The sequence below is a fragment of the Pseudophryne corroboree genome, chromosome 10, assembly GCF_028390025.1.
Source record: "Pseudophryne corroboree isolate aPseCor3 chromosome 10, aPseCor3.hap2, whole genome shotgun sequence".
Taxonomy (NCBI): Eukaryota; Metazoa; Chordata; class Amphibia; order Anura; family Myobatrachidae; genus Pseudophryne; species Pseudophryne corroboree.
Window position 1 is genome coordinate 320204961 of NC_086453.1, and position 17005 is coordinate 320221965.

General features: G+C 44.5%; 1 protein-coding gene across 3 annotated transcripts in view; it reads left to right on the top strand.

The window, feature by feature from the left end:
* USP2 (ubiquitin specific peptidase 2) overlaps positions 1-17005 on the top strand; it is a 135061-nt gene that overhangs the window by 89162 nt on the left and 28894 nt on the right. For all 3 annotated transcript variants that reach the window (XM_063943516.1, XM_063943517.1, XM_063943518.1), the window contains 3 exons: positions 4091-4141; positions 6374-6494; positions 14249-14360. In XM_063943516.1, coding sequence (XP_063799586.1) covers positions 4091-4141; positions 6374-6494; positions 14249-14360 — 284 coding nt within the window. The remainder of the gene's footprint in view (positions 1-4090; positions 4142-6373; positions 6495-14248; positions 14361-17005) is intronic.

Here is a 17005-nt window from a genome sequence, read left to right on the forward strand (position 1 = left end):
GGTCTATTTATCATTAATCATATATTTAGTGTGATCTGGGCTTAGTATTAGCACCCAGAATCGCATTGCAATATGTGATTATAGCGGCGCTATGTATCATGGAAAAACAGGACAGAGGCTCCGAAAGCGGCGTACCCCTGCGACGTGCTCTTAGTGGAAGTGGGACTCCTTAGCATCTACAGTCCCGCTGACCACACATGCGAGGTGGCGATTGCCGGGGAGGGTTCTGGGGGAGACCTCTCCTAGCTAATTATGCAATGTGTAGCCCACAGGCTGCAGCAGGCTATGGCGTTAGCTGCAGGGGCCCAATCTTGGCATCGCATCCCCCATAAAAACCTATCGGGTTGCGGGGCTGCAGATGGGAATGTATGGATCGCAGCAGGTATCGGATATATCTGCTGTGGTCTCTCTGTGATACATTCGAGGGATAATAAATATGTATGGTTACCCCCCGGTTGTTTTAGGAGAATAAGCTGCAAATATTTAATGATAAATAGGCTCCTATATGTGTGTATTCTGTATAATATATATGGGCATGTTTACTAATTATCAGGTTTTAAATCTGAGAATTATAATTTCTTATTGCTTCTATTCACTGCAAGAAGAAATACTAGATCTCCTGGATGTACTATTAATCATCCACAGGGACTTTCTGCGATGTGTAAGAAGTGACATTATTCCAGAAGTGATTATTTCAGTGTATGGGTGGTCTCCCCAGTCATTTCTGCAGAATGCAGCCCATAGGCTACACCGGCTGATGCCGGATCCAAACTCCAGAATGCTTTGTATTCCAATGCTTGGTAAATCTGACAGCTTTGCAGCCACATACAGTATAAACCTGTCGCTATGGCTGATTTTGGAAATGGAGGAACGGCTGTAGATATGGAGATATCTGCTATGAACCCTCCTTCATGCACTTGGAGGATCATTAATATCTTCGGGTAGGATATGGCGTAAATCATATTTGATGAATAAGTCCCATAGCAAAGCCAGACAGCAAATCTGGCACTTCTGGCAAATGCCAGAAGGGCCAGTCCGGCCACAGAGAGGGGCCATAGTGGCTGAGCACTCTGCTCGGCTGCCTGGCTCACGGGGGCTGGCTGAGCATCTCTTCCTCCCAGCCCTCTGATCGGCCGCCCGGCATACAGAGACACAGGGGCTCGCCACGAGGCCCCCATAACTTGCAGAAGACCCCCGTGAGCCGTGACCACTCCCCCTTTTCGTGCGCTCACACATTACGATGATAGGGCTGTTAGACAGCCTCAGTCCAACACTGCCCCACGATGAGAAAGAGTAGAGTCCACAGTTAGTTATGCGTGTGTTTTGCTCAATGGGGATCTTTCAATTAAGAGTGAGTTGGGCCCTGCAAGACAATTTCAAGGAAAATTCACACAGCAAATGTAATTTGCAATTCAATTCCAAACTGGCATTGCAAATTCACATTTTTTTGATGCACACCCCCTAAGCAAGTGAAAGCATTGGAAAAATCATTATTCTAAGGTAAAAACGTAAGGACCTAGGGCCCGATTCAGACCTGGTCGCAAGCAGGCACGTGGAGGCCACACACACTACTGAGCCTCATTTTGACTTGTTTTAAGGACATTACATCAAAGTTGGATCAGCCTGTAGTGGGTTTTTCCACTTTAATTTTGAGGGTGACTCCAAATCCAGACCTCCATGGGTTAATAAATTTGATTTCCATTGATCATTTTTGTGTGATTTTGTTGTCAGCACATTCAACTATGTAAAGAACAAAGTATTTAATAAGAATATTTCATTCATTCAGATCTAGGATGTGTTATTTTAGTGTTCCCTTTATTTTTTTGAGCAGTGTATATATATATATATATATATATATATATATATAACAAAGTGCTGGCTTTATATGTGCCAACTAAATTAGATTATGTAATTGCATAATCATTTTCATTTCTTGGCGTTAATACGATGGCAGCAGCATTTTGTGGAAAGTCCACTGCTCATATGAGACTGGAACTGACAGAATGAATGGGACGCATAAGAAATGCAGCATTATCAGTGAGTGAACTCAGTCACCCTCTCCTCCTCCTTAATGATTGAACTGTGGACTGTGCTGATCTTGCCATGGCCGGTATACTCCGGCTTCCAGCTGGGACAGTGGGAATTCTACAAAGGCAGCCTGAAAATCTGCTTTGTAAGTGTTAACCCCCAAAGTTCTAAGGCATGGGTCTCCTTCAACCTGCAGCACTCCAGCTTCTGTAGAACTACATCCCAATATGCCCTGCCACAGTTTTGCTATTAAGGCATGCTAAAACTGAGGCAGGGCATGCTGGGATGTGTAATTCCACAGCAGCTGCAGGGCCAGGGTTGAAGACCCATGCTAGTAAGGTGTTTCATTAACTCAGCCGACACAGAGCCTTGGCTCTCCTGCCACCAGACAGCTATAAAAATGTTCTAGGGCACGTGGCCTTACATGTGTGTAATTCTATATACAGCATAGGCAAAATATTACACCATCATTCGGAATTGGCCTATAAATATATATTTTATTTACGTATCACCAGCATATCCTGCGCTCGCTGCTTTCCAAGCTCTTTCCTGTCTGCAGGCGACACACTGAACATGCTTTAATCACAGTTAGGGAACATTCTGTACACTGAAACTGGAGGTGAGAGGCCACCGCTTAGGAGAGCTTACAGTAAATAGGTGGGCGGGGGAGCAGATATAGCCACAGGCTCTATCAGGGACTGGTTGTAGAATTAGTGCTTAGTAGATGGGTTAACTATACTGGATGGCAAGATTCCCTCGCTCACCACAAAGAAGTTAAATTGTTAGAAGATAGTAAATTCCTGAAATATTTTCTGTGATGTGACACACTAGGTCCTGTAGGTGTTACCTTACCCTCTACCCCCTCCTCCTCCAACTGTGCTGATAGCCTCACATTCTTCTTTTACAGGAAACGGTTTCCTCTGTTCTAAGATTTCCTAGAACTTAGAGTGTTTTACAGCACTGACCTAAATGTGTCCTTCATGTTGTGTATATATATATATATATATATATATATACTGTATACAGTATATAATAGGAGAGGGTCAGTATTTGCTTCTCTTTCAGAGACTGATCACATTTCACCTTTTAAAAATATTCCAGTAGTTAGTACTTTTCCAACCTTTGCAGTTCACAGCCACAACCTTGGTGCTATCACTGGTAAGAAGTCTTATTTTTAGATAATAAATGCAAATACAAGTAAACCTGCAGAGATTTGGGCAGTACGGATAGTGTAGTGGTTAGCGTTACTGCCTCACAGCACTGAGGTCATGGGTTGGATTCCACTTCCCTAACTGTGTGGAGTTTGTATATACTCCACGTGCTTGCGTGGGAATCTGGGCATTCCGGTTTCCTCCCACAATCCAAAAATACACTGGTAGATTAATTGGCTCCCGACAAAAAAAAAATAACCCTAGTGTGTACTTGTGTTTAGGATGGGCCAAGTGGGTCTTATCTGCCGTCATATTTTATGTTTCTCTGTTAGATACACTACAGCAGTACAGTAACATAGGAAAACACAGAGATGTTGATTTGATGTCTGATATGTTTTTATAAGCACAATAAATTATTAAAATATGGGTGTAAGTATAAGTATTTCAGCATACCTCCCAAGTTTTTTGTGGCCTAGAGCATGACCTTGCGGCAAGGGGGCATGGCCTCACGGAAAGTGCCCCCAGTTCCTTTTTCCCATGAATAGACACCACACAAATGTGCACAGCATCTACTGAGAGGACCTCCCAACCTCCTCCCCACTACGGAGCACTGCGATCCGTGGGTGGAACTGTGGGACAGTGCCCGAAAAGTAGGACTGACCCACCAAAATCGGGAAATCTGGGAGGTATGTATTGGCTTTATTCCTAGCATATATGTCACCTTTGCTGAGCCATAGGTATCGTCAGATGTTTAATATGTGTATACTGTCTTCTCTGTCATCATAATTTACCTTTTACTTATTGTGTCTCCTTTCTTTTTATCAGTGGCCATCTGTATAGAACTTACACATACTGTACATAACCGATTGCTCAATCTCTCTGTTCTTCTTCTTCTTCTTCTTGTATTCCAGGCTCCGAAAGTTGTGCAAGGTCTGGTTGGCCTGCGGAATCTCGGGAATACGGTAACAATATATGATTATGCCATAGTTTATTCATGGTTATCGATATGATGTATACAATGAAATAACTGTCAATTTATTTTTTTCTACATACAAAGGAACACGAATTGTGTATAATTTATGTTTAAACATAAATGTTAGTAGTGTGTACATTGTTTATTGTCTTCCTTAGTAAATATTCATGATATTCCTAAATTACATTGGGGTGAGATTATCAGAGCTCTTAATAACCTTTCATTAATCTCCCCCGTTATGCATCACTATCTGTCACTAACAGTCATTCTGTAAGTGTGTAGCGCTTAAAAATATAGACAAACACTGAGAAAGGGACAGTACAGTGACAATATTTAGTTGTCTGAACCCCTTCGGAGCTGTGGTCATACTGTAGTAACACTCGAACATCCTTCACCTATTTAACACTTAGAGGCAAGTAGAAGGCATGTCACAAAATAGTATGAAGGCACATATTACATTTACTACTTTATTTTTCATTTTTATTGAATTATTCATAAAAACAAAGACCCACCCTTACCATTTTAATCAACTTGTATGCCTATATCCACGTTTTCCAATTCCAGGTTCTCAGGGACCCCTAACAGTGCATAGGTGCATTCATGGCTGGCTGGTTTCATTGTACTAACCGCAAAATGCATTTCTCATACTGTATGTGCAAAACGCTTATCGGAAGAGCTGGTCTTTGCGATTTTAATCACAATTGTACATGCATACTAAACACCGCTATGCATGCAATCAGTGGCTGGATGTATCACATTCAAAACGTGATGCTTGATATTTGCACAAGTGGAGTTAATGACTTCATTGTGGCACTGGGGATATCTGCAATACATGCACTGGTCTATGGGGGTCATTCCGAGTTGATCGTACGATCAGACACTAAGACATGCGGGGGGACGCCCAGCACAGGGCTAGTCCACCCTGCACGTCATTGCCGGTCCCCAGCCCCCGCAGAAATGCAAAAGCATCACAGAGCGACGATGCTTTTGCATCTGAGGAGTTACTCCCGGCCAGTGCAGCTCCTTCGGCTGGCCGGGGGAACCTCTTCGCAGCCCCGGGTCGCAGCGGCTGCGTGTGACGTCTCACAGCCGCCGCGCCCCCCCCCCAACAGTCCGTCCATGCCTGCATTGGCCAGACCGTGCCCCCTGAACGGCGGCTTAACGCCGCCGTCTAGGCCCCTCCCGCCAAGCGACTGCCTCTGCCTCAGAGGCGATCGCTAGGCAACGATAAACTGCAGCGAGCGTTTGGGTCGGAATGACCCCCTATGGGCCTAATTCAGAGTTGATTGTAGCAGCAAATTTGTTAGCAGATGGGCAAAACCATGTGCACTGCAGGGGGTACAGATGTAACATGTGCAGAGAGAGTTAGATTTGGGTGGGGTGTGTTCAAACTGAAATCTAAATTGCAGTGTAAAAATACAGCAGCCAGTATTTACCCTGCACAGAAACAATATAACCCACCCAAATCTAACTCTCTCTGCAAATGCTATATCTGCCCCCCCCCCCCTGCAGTGCACATGGGAGGTCATTCCGAGTTGTTCGCTCGTTATTTTTTTCCGCTACGGAGCGATTAGTCGCAAACTGTGCATGCGCAATGTTCGCAGTGCGCTTGCGCCAAGTAAATTTGCAAAAAAGTTTGTTTTTTTACTCACGGCATAACGAGGTTTTTTCATTGTTCTGCTGATCGTAGTGTGATTGACAGGAAGTGGGTGTTTCTAGGCGGAAACTGACCGTTTTCTGGGAGTGTGCGAAAAAACGCAGGCGTGTCAGGGAAAAATGCGGGAATGTCTGGAGAAATGGGGGAGTGGCTGGGCGAACGCTGGATGTGTTTGTGACGTCAAACCAGGAACGAAACTGACTGAACTGATCGCAGTGTAGGAGTAAGTCTCGAGCTACTCAGAAACTGCTAAGAAATTTCTAATCGCAATTCTGCTACTCTTTCGTTCGCAATTCTGCTAAGCTAAGATTCACTCCCAGAGGGCGGCGGCCTAGCGTGTGCAAAGCTGCTAAAAGCAGCTAGCGAGCGAACAACTCGGAATGAGGGCCCAGGTTTTGCCCAACTGCTAAAAAATTTCCTGCTACGAACAGGTCTGAATTACCCCCTATATGTTCTGCTGATAAAAAATAAAATCTTTGTAATATATACAGTACATCATTGCAGCATAATCATTTCTCAATGCTCCGAGTCACTCTGTTCTGTATTTCTTTCTTTGTGTAACAGTGCTTCATGAACTCCATCCTTCAGTGTCTGAGCAATTCTAAGGATCTCCGGGACTACTGTTTGCAGAATTCATATCAACGTGACTTAAATGCGAAGGCCTGCAGTACTGCAATTATGAAAGGTGGGTGACACTTGACACATAGATCTTCTATGCAAACACAGGGAGATGAATACAGTGGAAACCTAGCCCCCTGATCAGAACTTATTTTACCAGATAGCAAAGGCTTATCTGCAACTTATTTTCCTATTGCAGTAATCTGACCTTAATAAATGAATTGATGAAAAAAGGTGTTAACTAATGCAACACGTTACCAGAGTTACCATCTGGGGGGGGAGACGTTACCAGCACTCTGCAAGATGTCACGACCAAGCCTCCTTCTGAGTGGCACTCAGCATATAACGAGGGCGGTGGTATTCTCAACAAGACGTGGTCATACACAAAGGGACATGCCCCCTAGTAACTGGGCTCGATAGATCGTCTTGCAGACCTGTACTGAAACAGTTGGAAGATCAGGAGCAGATCATTTTGTGTTACGTGAGGGGTATTGTATACATTGTTATAGGCCCTACACACATGCCGATTTTCTGAAAGATATGAACGATCTCGTTCATAAATGAACGAGAACTCGTTCATATCTTTCAGTGTGGAGACTCCAGCGATGAACGATGCGCGGCCCCGCGCTCGTTCATCGCTGGTCTCCCGTCGGCTGTGCATGCAGGCCAATATGGACGATATCGTCCATATTTGCCTGCACTTCAATGCAGCCGCGTGACGGGGGGAGTGAAGAAACTTCACTCCCCCCGTCACTGCCCCCCCGCCGCCGGGTCGCTCGTCGTCCGTATCCGCCGTCGGGCAGCTCGGCGGCGGGTCGGCCAGTGAGTAGGGCCCCTTAGTAATACATACCTCCCAAATGTCCCGATTTTGGCGGGACAGTCCTGTTTTTCTGGGACTGTCTCGCTGTCCCACCCGCAAGTCGCAGTGTTCCGCGGTGGGGGGAGGGGGCAGTTGGGAGATCCTCTCTCACTTGCTGCTGAGCAGCGGTGAATAGACTGCACCCTTATGCCAAAAGTTTCACCCCCTGTGGCACCCCTGCAAGGGCACCCAGTTTGACAACCACTGTCAGAGTTAATGCACTTATTGTACATCTATTTAGGATATGTAAGAAATAACAAGTATACTTATATATCCTATAGGGTTCCACTGTATTTTTCAGTGACAACCTAGAAATAGATCACAAGCCACATCGGATTGTTGTAGTCTAATATTTATTAAACATGACAGCTTTAAAGTTATCTGCACACAATAGGAAATAAAGCATTAGGGTTATATCGCAGCAGATGCTCCAAGGCATGAAACTGGCAAAGCAGGTTTCCAAGAGGTCATCCACCTAACGAACGCCTTCTAATAACTCCAGTCACTTGCAGCATCACATGACGCCTTACAGCGCAGTAAGTTACAAACTGTGAACTTTAGCAAGAGAGCTGTTAAAGTGGCATAGGGTAGCTAGATTACCAACCAGTAATAAAATGCTGTAAATCAGTTATAGGTTAATGTGGCAATTTTGATGTAAAAGAGAAAGTCGATGTGTAATAAGCTTTTCTCCAGCTGCTTAATGATTGCTTCTGATTGGCTTTCCTTGATGGCCTGCTGTTTAGATAAGATTATTCAACTACGTAGACTGGAATAAGATATGGGACCAGTATAAGAATTTGGGAACCTTGGGTCACTTTATCCACTAAAAGACCTGCCATCTACTAAGATTTCATTCGCAGAGAACCTGTGAAAAAATATGCTAATGACTCAGCCGCCGTCTTGAGTGCAGAGACACCTTCTGCCGGTGTCTCCCATCCACCGCTCACTTACATAAGCGAGAATATTGTCTCAGGTGGCAACTTTCCAGAGACAGACTCCTCACCTCTCTTCCCGATCCACAGTCTGCTCCTGCTCACTCCACTGAGAGCAGCGGAACACCACGTTTCTCCCAGCAACCATCATATAGGAATCCCAGCGTGGCCACCATTAGTAGGGTACACAAGGGAATAGTTCCTGTCCATTAAAAAAAGTTTCCCATAAGGTTAATCATTTTTTATATTATTTATACCAATTATTCCCATGATCCCATGCTGATACTGCAAACTAGACAATATCTTCAGCCCCATGTTTCCAGGATTGGCTGTCTTGGCGTTTCTTCTGAAGGGGAAGGTGATTTTCCACTTGATTTAAATTTGTATATTGAAGCAAACAGTGTAGACAAACTGGTGCTTGCTTTTAGTAAGGCCCTTAATTTACTGGACGTAGGGGGTTATTAAGAGATGGACGCATATTGCTGCATACGCAACAAGATCTGCGTCCATCTCCTCACATGCTGGGGGCTGCCCAACACAAGGCCAGGCCGCCCAGCATGTGTGTGGTGCCGCCTCATGATGCATCCACAATGTAATTGCCGACACACCGAATTAAGGTTGACCCCTGGCAGCGCAGACTTACTGCGCTGTCAGGCTGCCCGCTGCCATTTTTTTAATTGAAACGGCTGCATATGGCGACCCACCGCCCCCCCTGAAAACACTCCTGGAACACCCCGTTCGACCCGCCACATCCGCAAAGTTCTTCGTTACCGCCCCTGAACGTCCTCCACTTTAAATCATCTTACGGTCGCATCCTTCCAGGATGTGGCCGCAAGGAGAAGGGTTGTGCACGCGCACTGCAGCCAGTGCACGTGCACAGACCAGTTGGAACCAGGGTGACATAGTATCCTTATTGAAAAGGAAAACAAAACATTAAGGGGCCCAGTTATCAACCATTTTTAGCGATTTAAAACCCATTGCGTGTAATGATGCTCCAGCCAATCAGCTCCTAACTCTTATGGTTAAAAAATTACAATTGGGAGCTGATTGGCTGAAGCACCATTTATCATACACAATGTGTTTTATCATTCACAACAAGTTTTATTACTGGCTGATGAATGGACTCCTTAATGTCTTGTTGATGCCTTTCCTAGGTGTGATAAAGAAATATTTACTGTATCTACTTTCTGACCCCGGGACATGGGAGTTCCCTCCAAAGGTGGATATCCCCTTCTCACGCCTCTCTAAATAAACAATTCCTATCCTCAATGCTGCCTCGTTTAAGGACAGCATGGCTAAAATGTGCAAAGTGATTTTAAGCTCTATCCTTTTTGTAGCTTCTGTTGCAACTTCCATGTCCATTCTATCATCTGCATGGCCAAACAATTCAATTAAAACAATGGTCAGAACAGATTGCATAAGGCCTACTATCTGGTAAACCAGGTTGCCCTTTGTAGACCTCATGAGCAATGCATTTGAATATCTGGGCGAGGCTATGGTCGATGCAGATTTGATGCAGTCCATAAATTTGTATTTGTTTGCAGAAGAATATTCTGGATCACATCATGAGGAGCAGGCACTGTGTCCAAATGTGTTCTGTCATCTTTGCCATTGGAGAGAATTGTCCTTTTTGGGCTGGAATTGGACAAAATTAACAGCAAAGCCACTGGCGCTAAGAGTCCATTAATGCTTCCAATCCAGGATGCTGAGGTTACCCTACTTTTGGGTTTCAGGGAAATCAAAATGATCCTCTTCAAGGCATCAGTCTTTTGCTCTCCCTGGAAATCCCCAAAAAAGCAATCGGCCACCAGGCCAGGTAATAAGCTGGCCATATGACAGATTTGCTCCCCAACCAGGAACATGTGTGACAAAAGTTCTCATGTTGCTCTTTTGGAAACATATTCGCTTATGGGTAAAAGGTATCTTGATGAGGGGATACATTTTAAAATCTTAGGTCCTCTGCCCAGTCGTGCTTTTTCTTCATAATTTTTCCTAAGTATGGGACCAACAGGCTTGCTTTGAAAGAGGCAATGTTGGCCCTAGTTCATCAGTGTCTGTGGTTCTTATCACTCAAGCGGTGTTAGCATTTTCCTGAAATCTTTGGCCACAATGGGAGACAAAGCTTCCCATGAATGAACCTAGACTCTGGCCAATGTTTAACACACTAACAGGGACAGACATTCCTAAAATGAAAACCAATAACAATGCCACAGAGGGGGCATACAAAAAAATAATAATAGAGGAAAAGATTAAGAAAATAACCAAATCAGACATAAACAGTAAGTTGGAAATCCAATTAATATCTGTTATGAAAATCCACTAAGGAAAGCATCCTACATCATGGGCCCTTTAAATATTAACCCTCATTTATTATAAAAAAAAATTCTATGGCCTCACCATATTCTGAAATACTTTACAATTCAGAACAAACACCATAATAAAATGATAGTAGGATTTTAATACATGACTTAGACTCGCCCCAACTGCGTGATGTTGTGATTCGTATAGAGGCTGGGGATGGGGGGAGCAACGATGACATGCTGGCCATCCACCTTCCTAAATCCCAAACCTCCGAACATCCCAATTGGACAACTGCAGGAATCTCCTGAAATAGAGGCATACAAAGTCAGTAAGCATACATGGGACCCTTGCCATAATTTGTGGATAACTGTAATGCAACGCTATAATACTTTATTATTTTATTATTTTGTTTATCTTTGTCTGTAGTTCTATATAGTAAAAAAGAGAAAATGCACGTGCACACTCCAAGCACTAAACACTGCTAATTAGAATAATTTTAATAAACTCTGCAATTTAACATATAGTAAAATTGAGATGCTTAGCATAATTTTGGCCAAACATATGAGCCCACCAACCACAACCAGGTGACCTCATCTGGTGGGTCTCTAACACCTAAGTTTGAAGTTCAGAGCCTGAGACCCCCTAAGGACAGCACAAGCCAAGTGCCCAAGTCATCACACTAGTGAGAGATAGCATTTATGTGTTAAATGTGTTACATTAAGAAGAAGCAGCAGCTGTGTGTTGAAAGTGTTTCATAGGTGGAAAGGTGCTACAAAGTGCTTGATTTAAGTTTTACAATATGATGACTCAAAGCAGCCTTCCCACACCAACCTAGGGGGCTCCACATCCCAAACTTTCCCTAAAACTGAGAAATGATATACATTTATTCAGGACATACCATTCATAGAGCCCTTTCCAATATGCAGTCTGTAAATGTTAGGAACCATGCTAACTAAAAACACCTGGGGTAGATGAGAGGGGTACTAGTCCAGACTGAAGGAGTCTCCACCTTCAAGTGTACACATGTATACAATATATAATATATATGGGGCAGGGGAGCCTTGACGGCACACCCTGATTCTAAACATAATGAGAGGTGCTACCATACTGAGACTTGCAGTTCCACCCAGAAAAAAAAAGAGAAAATGCAGGGGCACACTCCAAGCACTAAACACAGCTAATAAGAATACTTATAATAAACTCACATGCTAGCCATCCACCCTGCTGAATCCCAACCCTCCGAACATCCCAATTGGTCATCAACATCCAGAATCTCCTGAAAGGGAGGCATACAGTGTCGGCAAGCATAACATGGGACCCTTGCCATTATTTGGGGATCTCCGTCATGCAATGCTATAATACATTCATATTGTATTATTTTGGTCTGTAGATTTATTATGGGTTTTTTGTTATGCATTATTTATAGTGCATCACATATAGATGTTATTTTACATGTCATGTTATTTTCTTTTTATCCTGTCGAACTACATTTTTAGTTTGTGAATTCCTAGTTGTTTTCTTTGTGTTTATATATTTTACCTATCCTGACATAACAGGCAGCTCTCCTTTCTTACTCATCCAGTTCCTATAACTTTGTATGATCGTTGGTCCATCTGCACGAGTGTGTTCATATTTATAACAACACGAATGTTGTGCTCATATTTAGTAGGCAGAAACTCACACGGGAAGTAGTGATGTCAGAAGACTGTAATGACGTATGTGATAAAATACATGCTGTAGCTTATATGATATAAAACCTCTTCCCCGGAATGTTGTACATTGCTGTCTGATGCACTCCATGTGTTACGACGCTTCTGTTTTCGGTGTGAGTCATTTACTGTAGTAAACACAGAGACGACAAGCTGCTAAGAGATGGAACTAAATAAATGTAATTAGAACAATACGTGGGAAGAGTCATAGTCACACCTAGGGATAAATGTAAACACTTGCCATGCGCTGTAAGAGACATACACTGGGACAGATTATTTATTCACAATGAAGTACAGGAGACTTATAGGCCCTACATATATCGCAATGTGCCGCCGAGGTGCCCAACGGCCGATACGGCCGACGGGCAATACAGCCGACGGGCGACCCGGCGGTGGGGGGGGGGGAGTGAAGTTTCTTCACTCCCCCCGTCACCCGGCTCCGTAGACATGCAGGCAAATATGGACGATCTCGTCCATATTGGCCTGCATGCACAGCCGACATGGCATCAGCGATGAACGAGCGCGGGGCCGCGCATCGTTCATCGCTGGTGCCTCCACACTGCACGATATGAACGTTATCTCGTTCATTAATGAACGAGATCGTTCATATCGTGCAGTGATGTCGGCCAGTGTGTAGGGCCCATTACTGTGTCGTAAAAGAGATATATGAAACTATGGCCCTAATTCATGTTTGTATGCAAATGCAATTGCGATTCTCTATGCTACGGAGCTGCTAATGTTAGTAAGTGGAGCTCTCGCCCAGAAATGAAAAGAGACGCCCACCGGACTCATCGCAAACTCATTCGCAATTGCGTACGCATTCGGAGACCATACACAATTATGGTATCCGGTTGATAGATAGACAGTGTCTAGTTAGAAAGTCAATAGATAGACACCATATGTTAGACAGACATTAGGTCGACAGGGTCAAAAGGTCGACATGAAAAAGGTAGACAGTACAAAAGGTCGATAGGGTCAAAAGGTCGACAAAAATGGTCGACATAAAAAAGATAGACAAATGTTTTTTTTAAATGTAACATGGTTTTGGACTATTTCATACTTTCTCTATCCATGTCGGCATAGAGTTGGTTATAAACCTTGTGGCGAGTGCAGCGAGCCACCGAGCCCGAAGTATGGCGAGAGCAGTGAGCCCCGCGAGGGTATGCCTTTCTACAATTGGGGTTCCCAGATGACAAAACTATCCACACCAACCACAAAAATGCAAAAAACATGGTGTTTACCTTTTTTATGTCGACCATTTTCATGTCGACCTTTTGACCCTGTCGACCTTTGACCTTGTCGACCTTTTGTACTGTCTACGGGTTTCATGTCGACCTTTTGACCCTGTCGACCTAATGTCTGTCTAACATATGATGTCTATCTATTGACTTGTCTAACTAGACACTGTCTATCTATTATACCACACCCCAGAATTATGTAGAACATCACAGCTAAGGATTGGTCTATGGCTGCGCAGACTGGCCACATTGGTAGCAACCGAGACGCCATATATTTGTACATGTGATCACGCAGCCATCAGAAGATGCACGCTCCCAAAATGGCCACGAGATGCCCGTGTTTTCCCAACCACTCCCCAATAACATCTCCAAATGGCCACTTCCTGTCAATCACTCTGCAACAAGGTTCTTGGCGCGAGCAGGATTGCAGTGGCACCCTCGCGCATGCAATTACTCCGTTGCATGAACATCAGCCATTGTGTACAAACATGAATTAGGTTCAGTGATATTAAATTATGCAAAGAAATAAATGTGCATTCACTGAACTGATTTTATTTTCTCTTGATGATACAGGGGGAGATGCATCAAATCTTTGGCAGAGATAAAGTGGAGAGAGATAAAGTACCAACCAATCAGCTTTTAACTGCCATTTTACAGGCTGTGTTTGAAATATGACAGAGGCTGATCGGTTGGCACTTCATCTCTCTCTAAGGTTTGATACACCTACCCCACAGACAGAATTGGGCTCCACGTCATTTTCTTTCTTCCTTTCTTCTCTGTAGAGTTTGCACATCTGCTCCAAGCAATATGGACAAGCTCGGCCAATGAGGTAGTGAGCCCTTCGGAATTTAAAACACAGATACAAAGATACGCCCCACGTTTCATGGGATACAAGTAAGAGACGATGTTCATGACTCCTGACTGCAATAAATATACAAATGTCTGTTGTTACAGTAGGGATTATGCATTATATATCAAGGACTGCTGGTACTTTATACATACAATTATCCATAGTGATAGAAACAATGGGGCTAATTCAGACCTAATCGCTAGGCTGCATTGTCGTACAGCGGGCGATCAGGTCAGACAATGCGCAGGCGCGTCGCACGGGTACAAAGCGGATCGCTACTCAGTGATGGGTTTGTGCAAAGGATCCATTCACATGAGCGATCGCAAGGAGATTGACAGGAAGAAGGCGTTTGTGGGTGGCAACTGATCGTTTTCTGGGAGTGTTTTGAAAAACACAGGCGTGTCCAAGCGTTTGCAGGGAGGGTTCCTGATGTTAATTCCGGTCCCGGACAGGCTGAAGTGATCGCAGCGGCTGAGTAAGTCCTGGGCTACTCAGAGACTGCACAAAATCTGTTTGTACAGCTCTGCTACACATGCGTTCGCACACTTGCAAAGCGAAAATACACTCCCCTCTGGGCGGTTACTATGCGAACGCAGGACTGCAAAAAAAATCCCTAGCGAGCGAACAGGTCTGAATTAGACCCAATATCACATACAGCTTTATCAAGTAAAATTAAAAATAAATCTGTTTCAGAACAATAATAACCATTCCATGAATAAATGAAAATAGGATTAAAATAGCAAGCCCAGGGATGGACTGGGATTCTGTTTCAGCCCTAACATCCCTCTGGGTGAGAGCGCCAGAAAGGAACATGGCCTCCCGATGCATAACCCAGTGCTGAAGCCGCGCCTCCACCCCCCTGCATCATGCCGTGCTTGCATACTTTGCTTGCATACTGCCATCAGGCTACCTCCCACTTGCCTGCACCTCTTGTCATCTATCTGCCGCCCCTCCCCATTAGATTGTTAGCTCTTCATAGCAGGGCCCTCTTTCCTCTTGTTATCTAAGCCCTCGTCTCAACACATTTCACTCACAGCTCTCCCCTACTCAACGACCATCTTTATCCTGCTAGTAAAGGCTCATCTCCATCTATGGCCACCAGCCTCTAGTAGTACGATGATCACTCCCTCAATACTTACATCTTAGCTGTATTATGTATTGAGAAGGGTGGTGCTCTGTTACCTGTACTCTATTTCTGTTATTTATTTACTGTAATGCAATGTTTTGTCCACTGTACTGTCCTTTGTACGGCGCTGCGAAACACATGTGGCGCCTTATAAATAAAATGTAATAATAAATAATAATAATGGCCATTGCTCATGGTTGCATGTTGAGAGTCGGGGGTGTGTGGCCTCAAGGAATGTCTCTGTGTCTCTGAGCGGAGCATAGCGCTGAGAGGCGGAGCTGCTTGGCCAGGCTTTTGGGTCAGGCTGGCCCATTAGGCATCTGCCCCAAGTGCCAGGGGGCCAGTCTGGCCTTGTTGTAGCCTATGTATCAGCTTACTTGTGCCTGTAAAGTCTTTCATGTTGAAAATGCACTTACCTAAATGTATATTGATTATTGGGCATTGCAAATAAATGGTTCTCACCAGAATGCTTGTAAAAGTGAAACAATTCGAACAAGTAGCATACAATGTGGCGATGTGGACGGCTCTTGCAGATTTCAGCAGTTATCACCTCACGGGAGCATCATGGGTGTTGTACCCCTTTCAGTCATAAAACCCTGGCTTCAACACGGCTCGTACCCGGGACACAGAGCATGGGTTGAAGCCGGCGGTCACCACCTTTCACGCATGGTTGATGACCTGGGCTATTTCCAGGCTGTCACCCTTCACACCGGACCCGGGTCTACCATTGACCCGCATCTTCAGAAAAAGTATGAACAAGTACAGAATCTTCTCTCTCTCAAAAAAAAAAAAAAAAAATCCCTCCAAAACTGTATAATATCTCAGGCTTGTAAAGTTGCATGTGAACAAAATAGAAGACTTCCGGAACATTTTTCTCTGGACAGATAACACCAAATAGGAGTTCTGCGGTTTTAGTGCACAGCTCCATGTTTGCCGCAAGAAAAACAAAACCACATACTGTAGCACCACAAAAAGCACAGTAGTGAAGGTGTGATGGATTGACGTTAGTGCCACAAAACGTTGTGGGTAATTCAGACCTGATCGCTTTGCTGCTAACTTTACTGTCCTGCGTTCAGATAGTCACCGCCTCCAGGGGGAGCATAAATTCGCCGTGCAAGTGTGCGATCGCATGTGTACGCCGAGCTGCTAAAATCCACCATGTGCAGTCTGTGCGCACCCTCCCTGAAAACGCGTAGGTACGCCTGCTTTTTTCCAGACACTCCCAGTAGACGGCCAGTTACCACCCAGAAACGGCCTCTTCCTGTCAGTCACCTTGCAAACGCCCGTGCGATCGGATTTTTCGCACCATCCTGTCGGTGTTCGGCGATGCCCTTTGTTGTTGTCCGACTGGAGTGCGCATTGCGGTGCCTGCGCATGTGCAGTTAGGACCTGATTGCCCGCTGTGCGAAAAAATGCACATCAGCAATCAGGTCTCAATCACCCCCTTTGACACTTAATAATCTTGAATTCTTTATATCAGAGTATTCCAAAACAATACGTGAGGCCCGTCTGTTCTATAGGTGCAATGGGGCTATAACCCTACACTTGCAAATGGGATCCGGT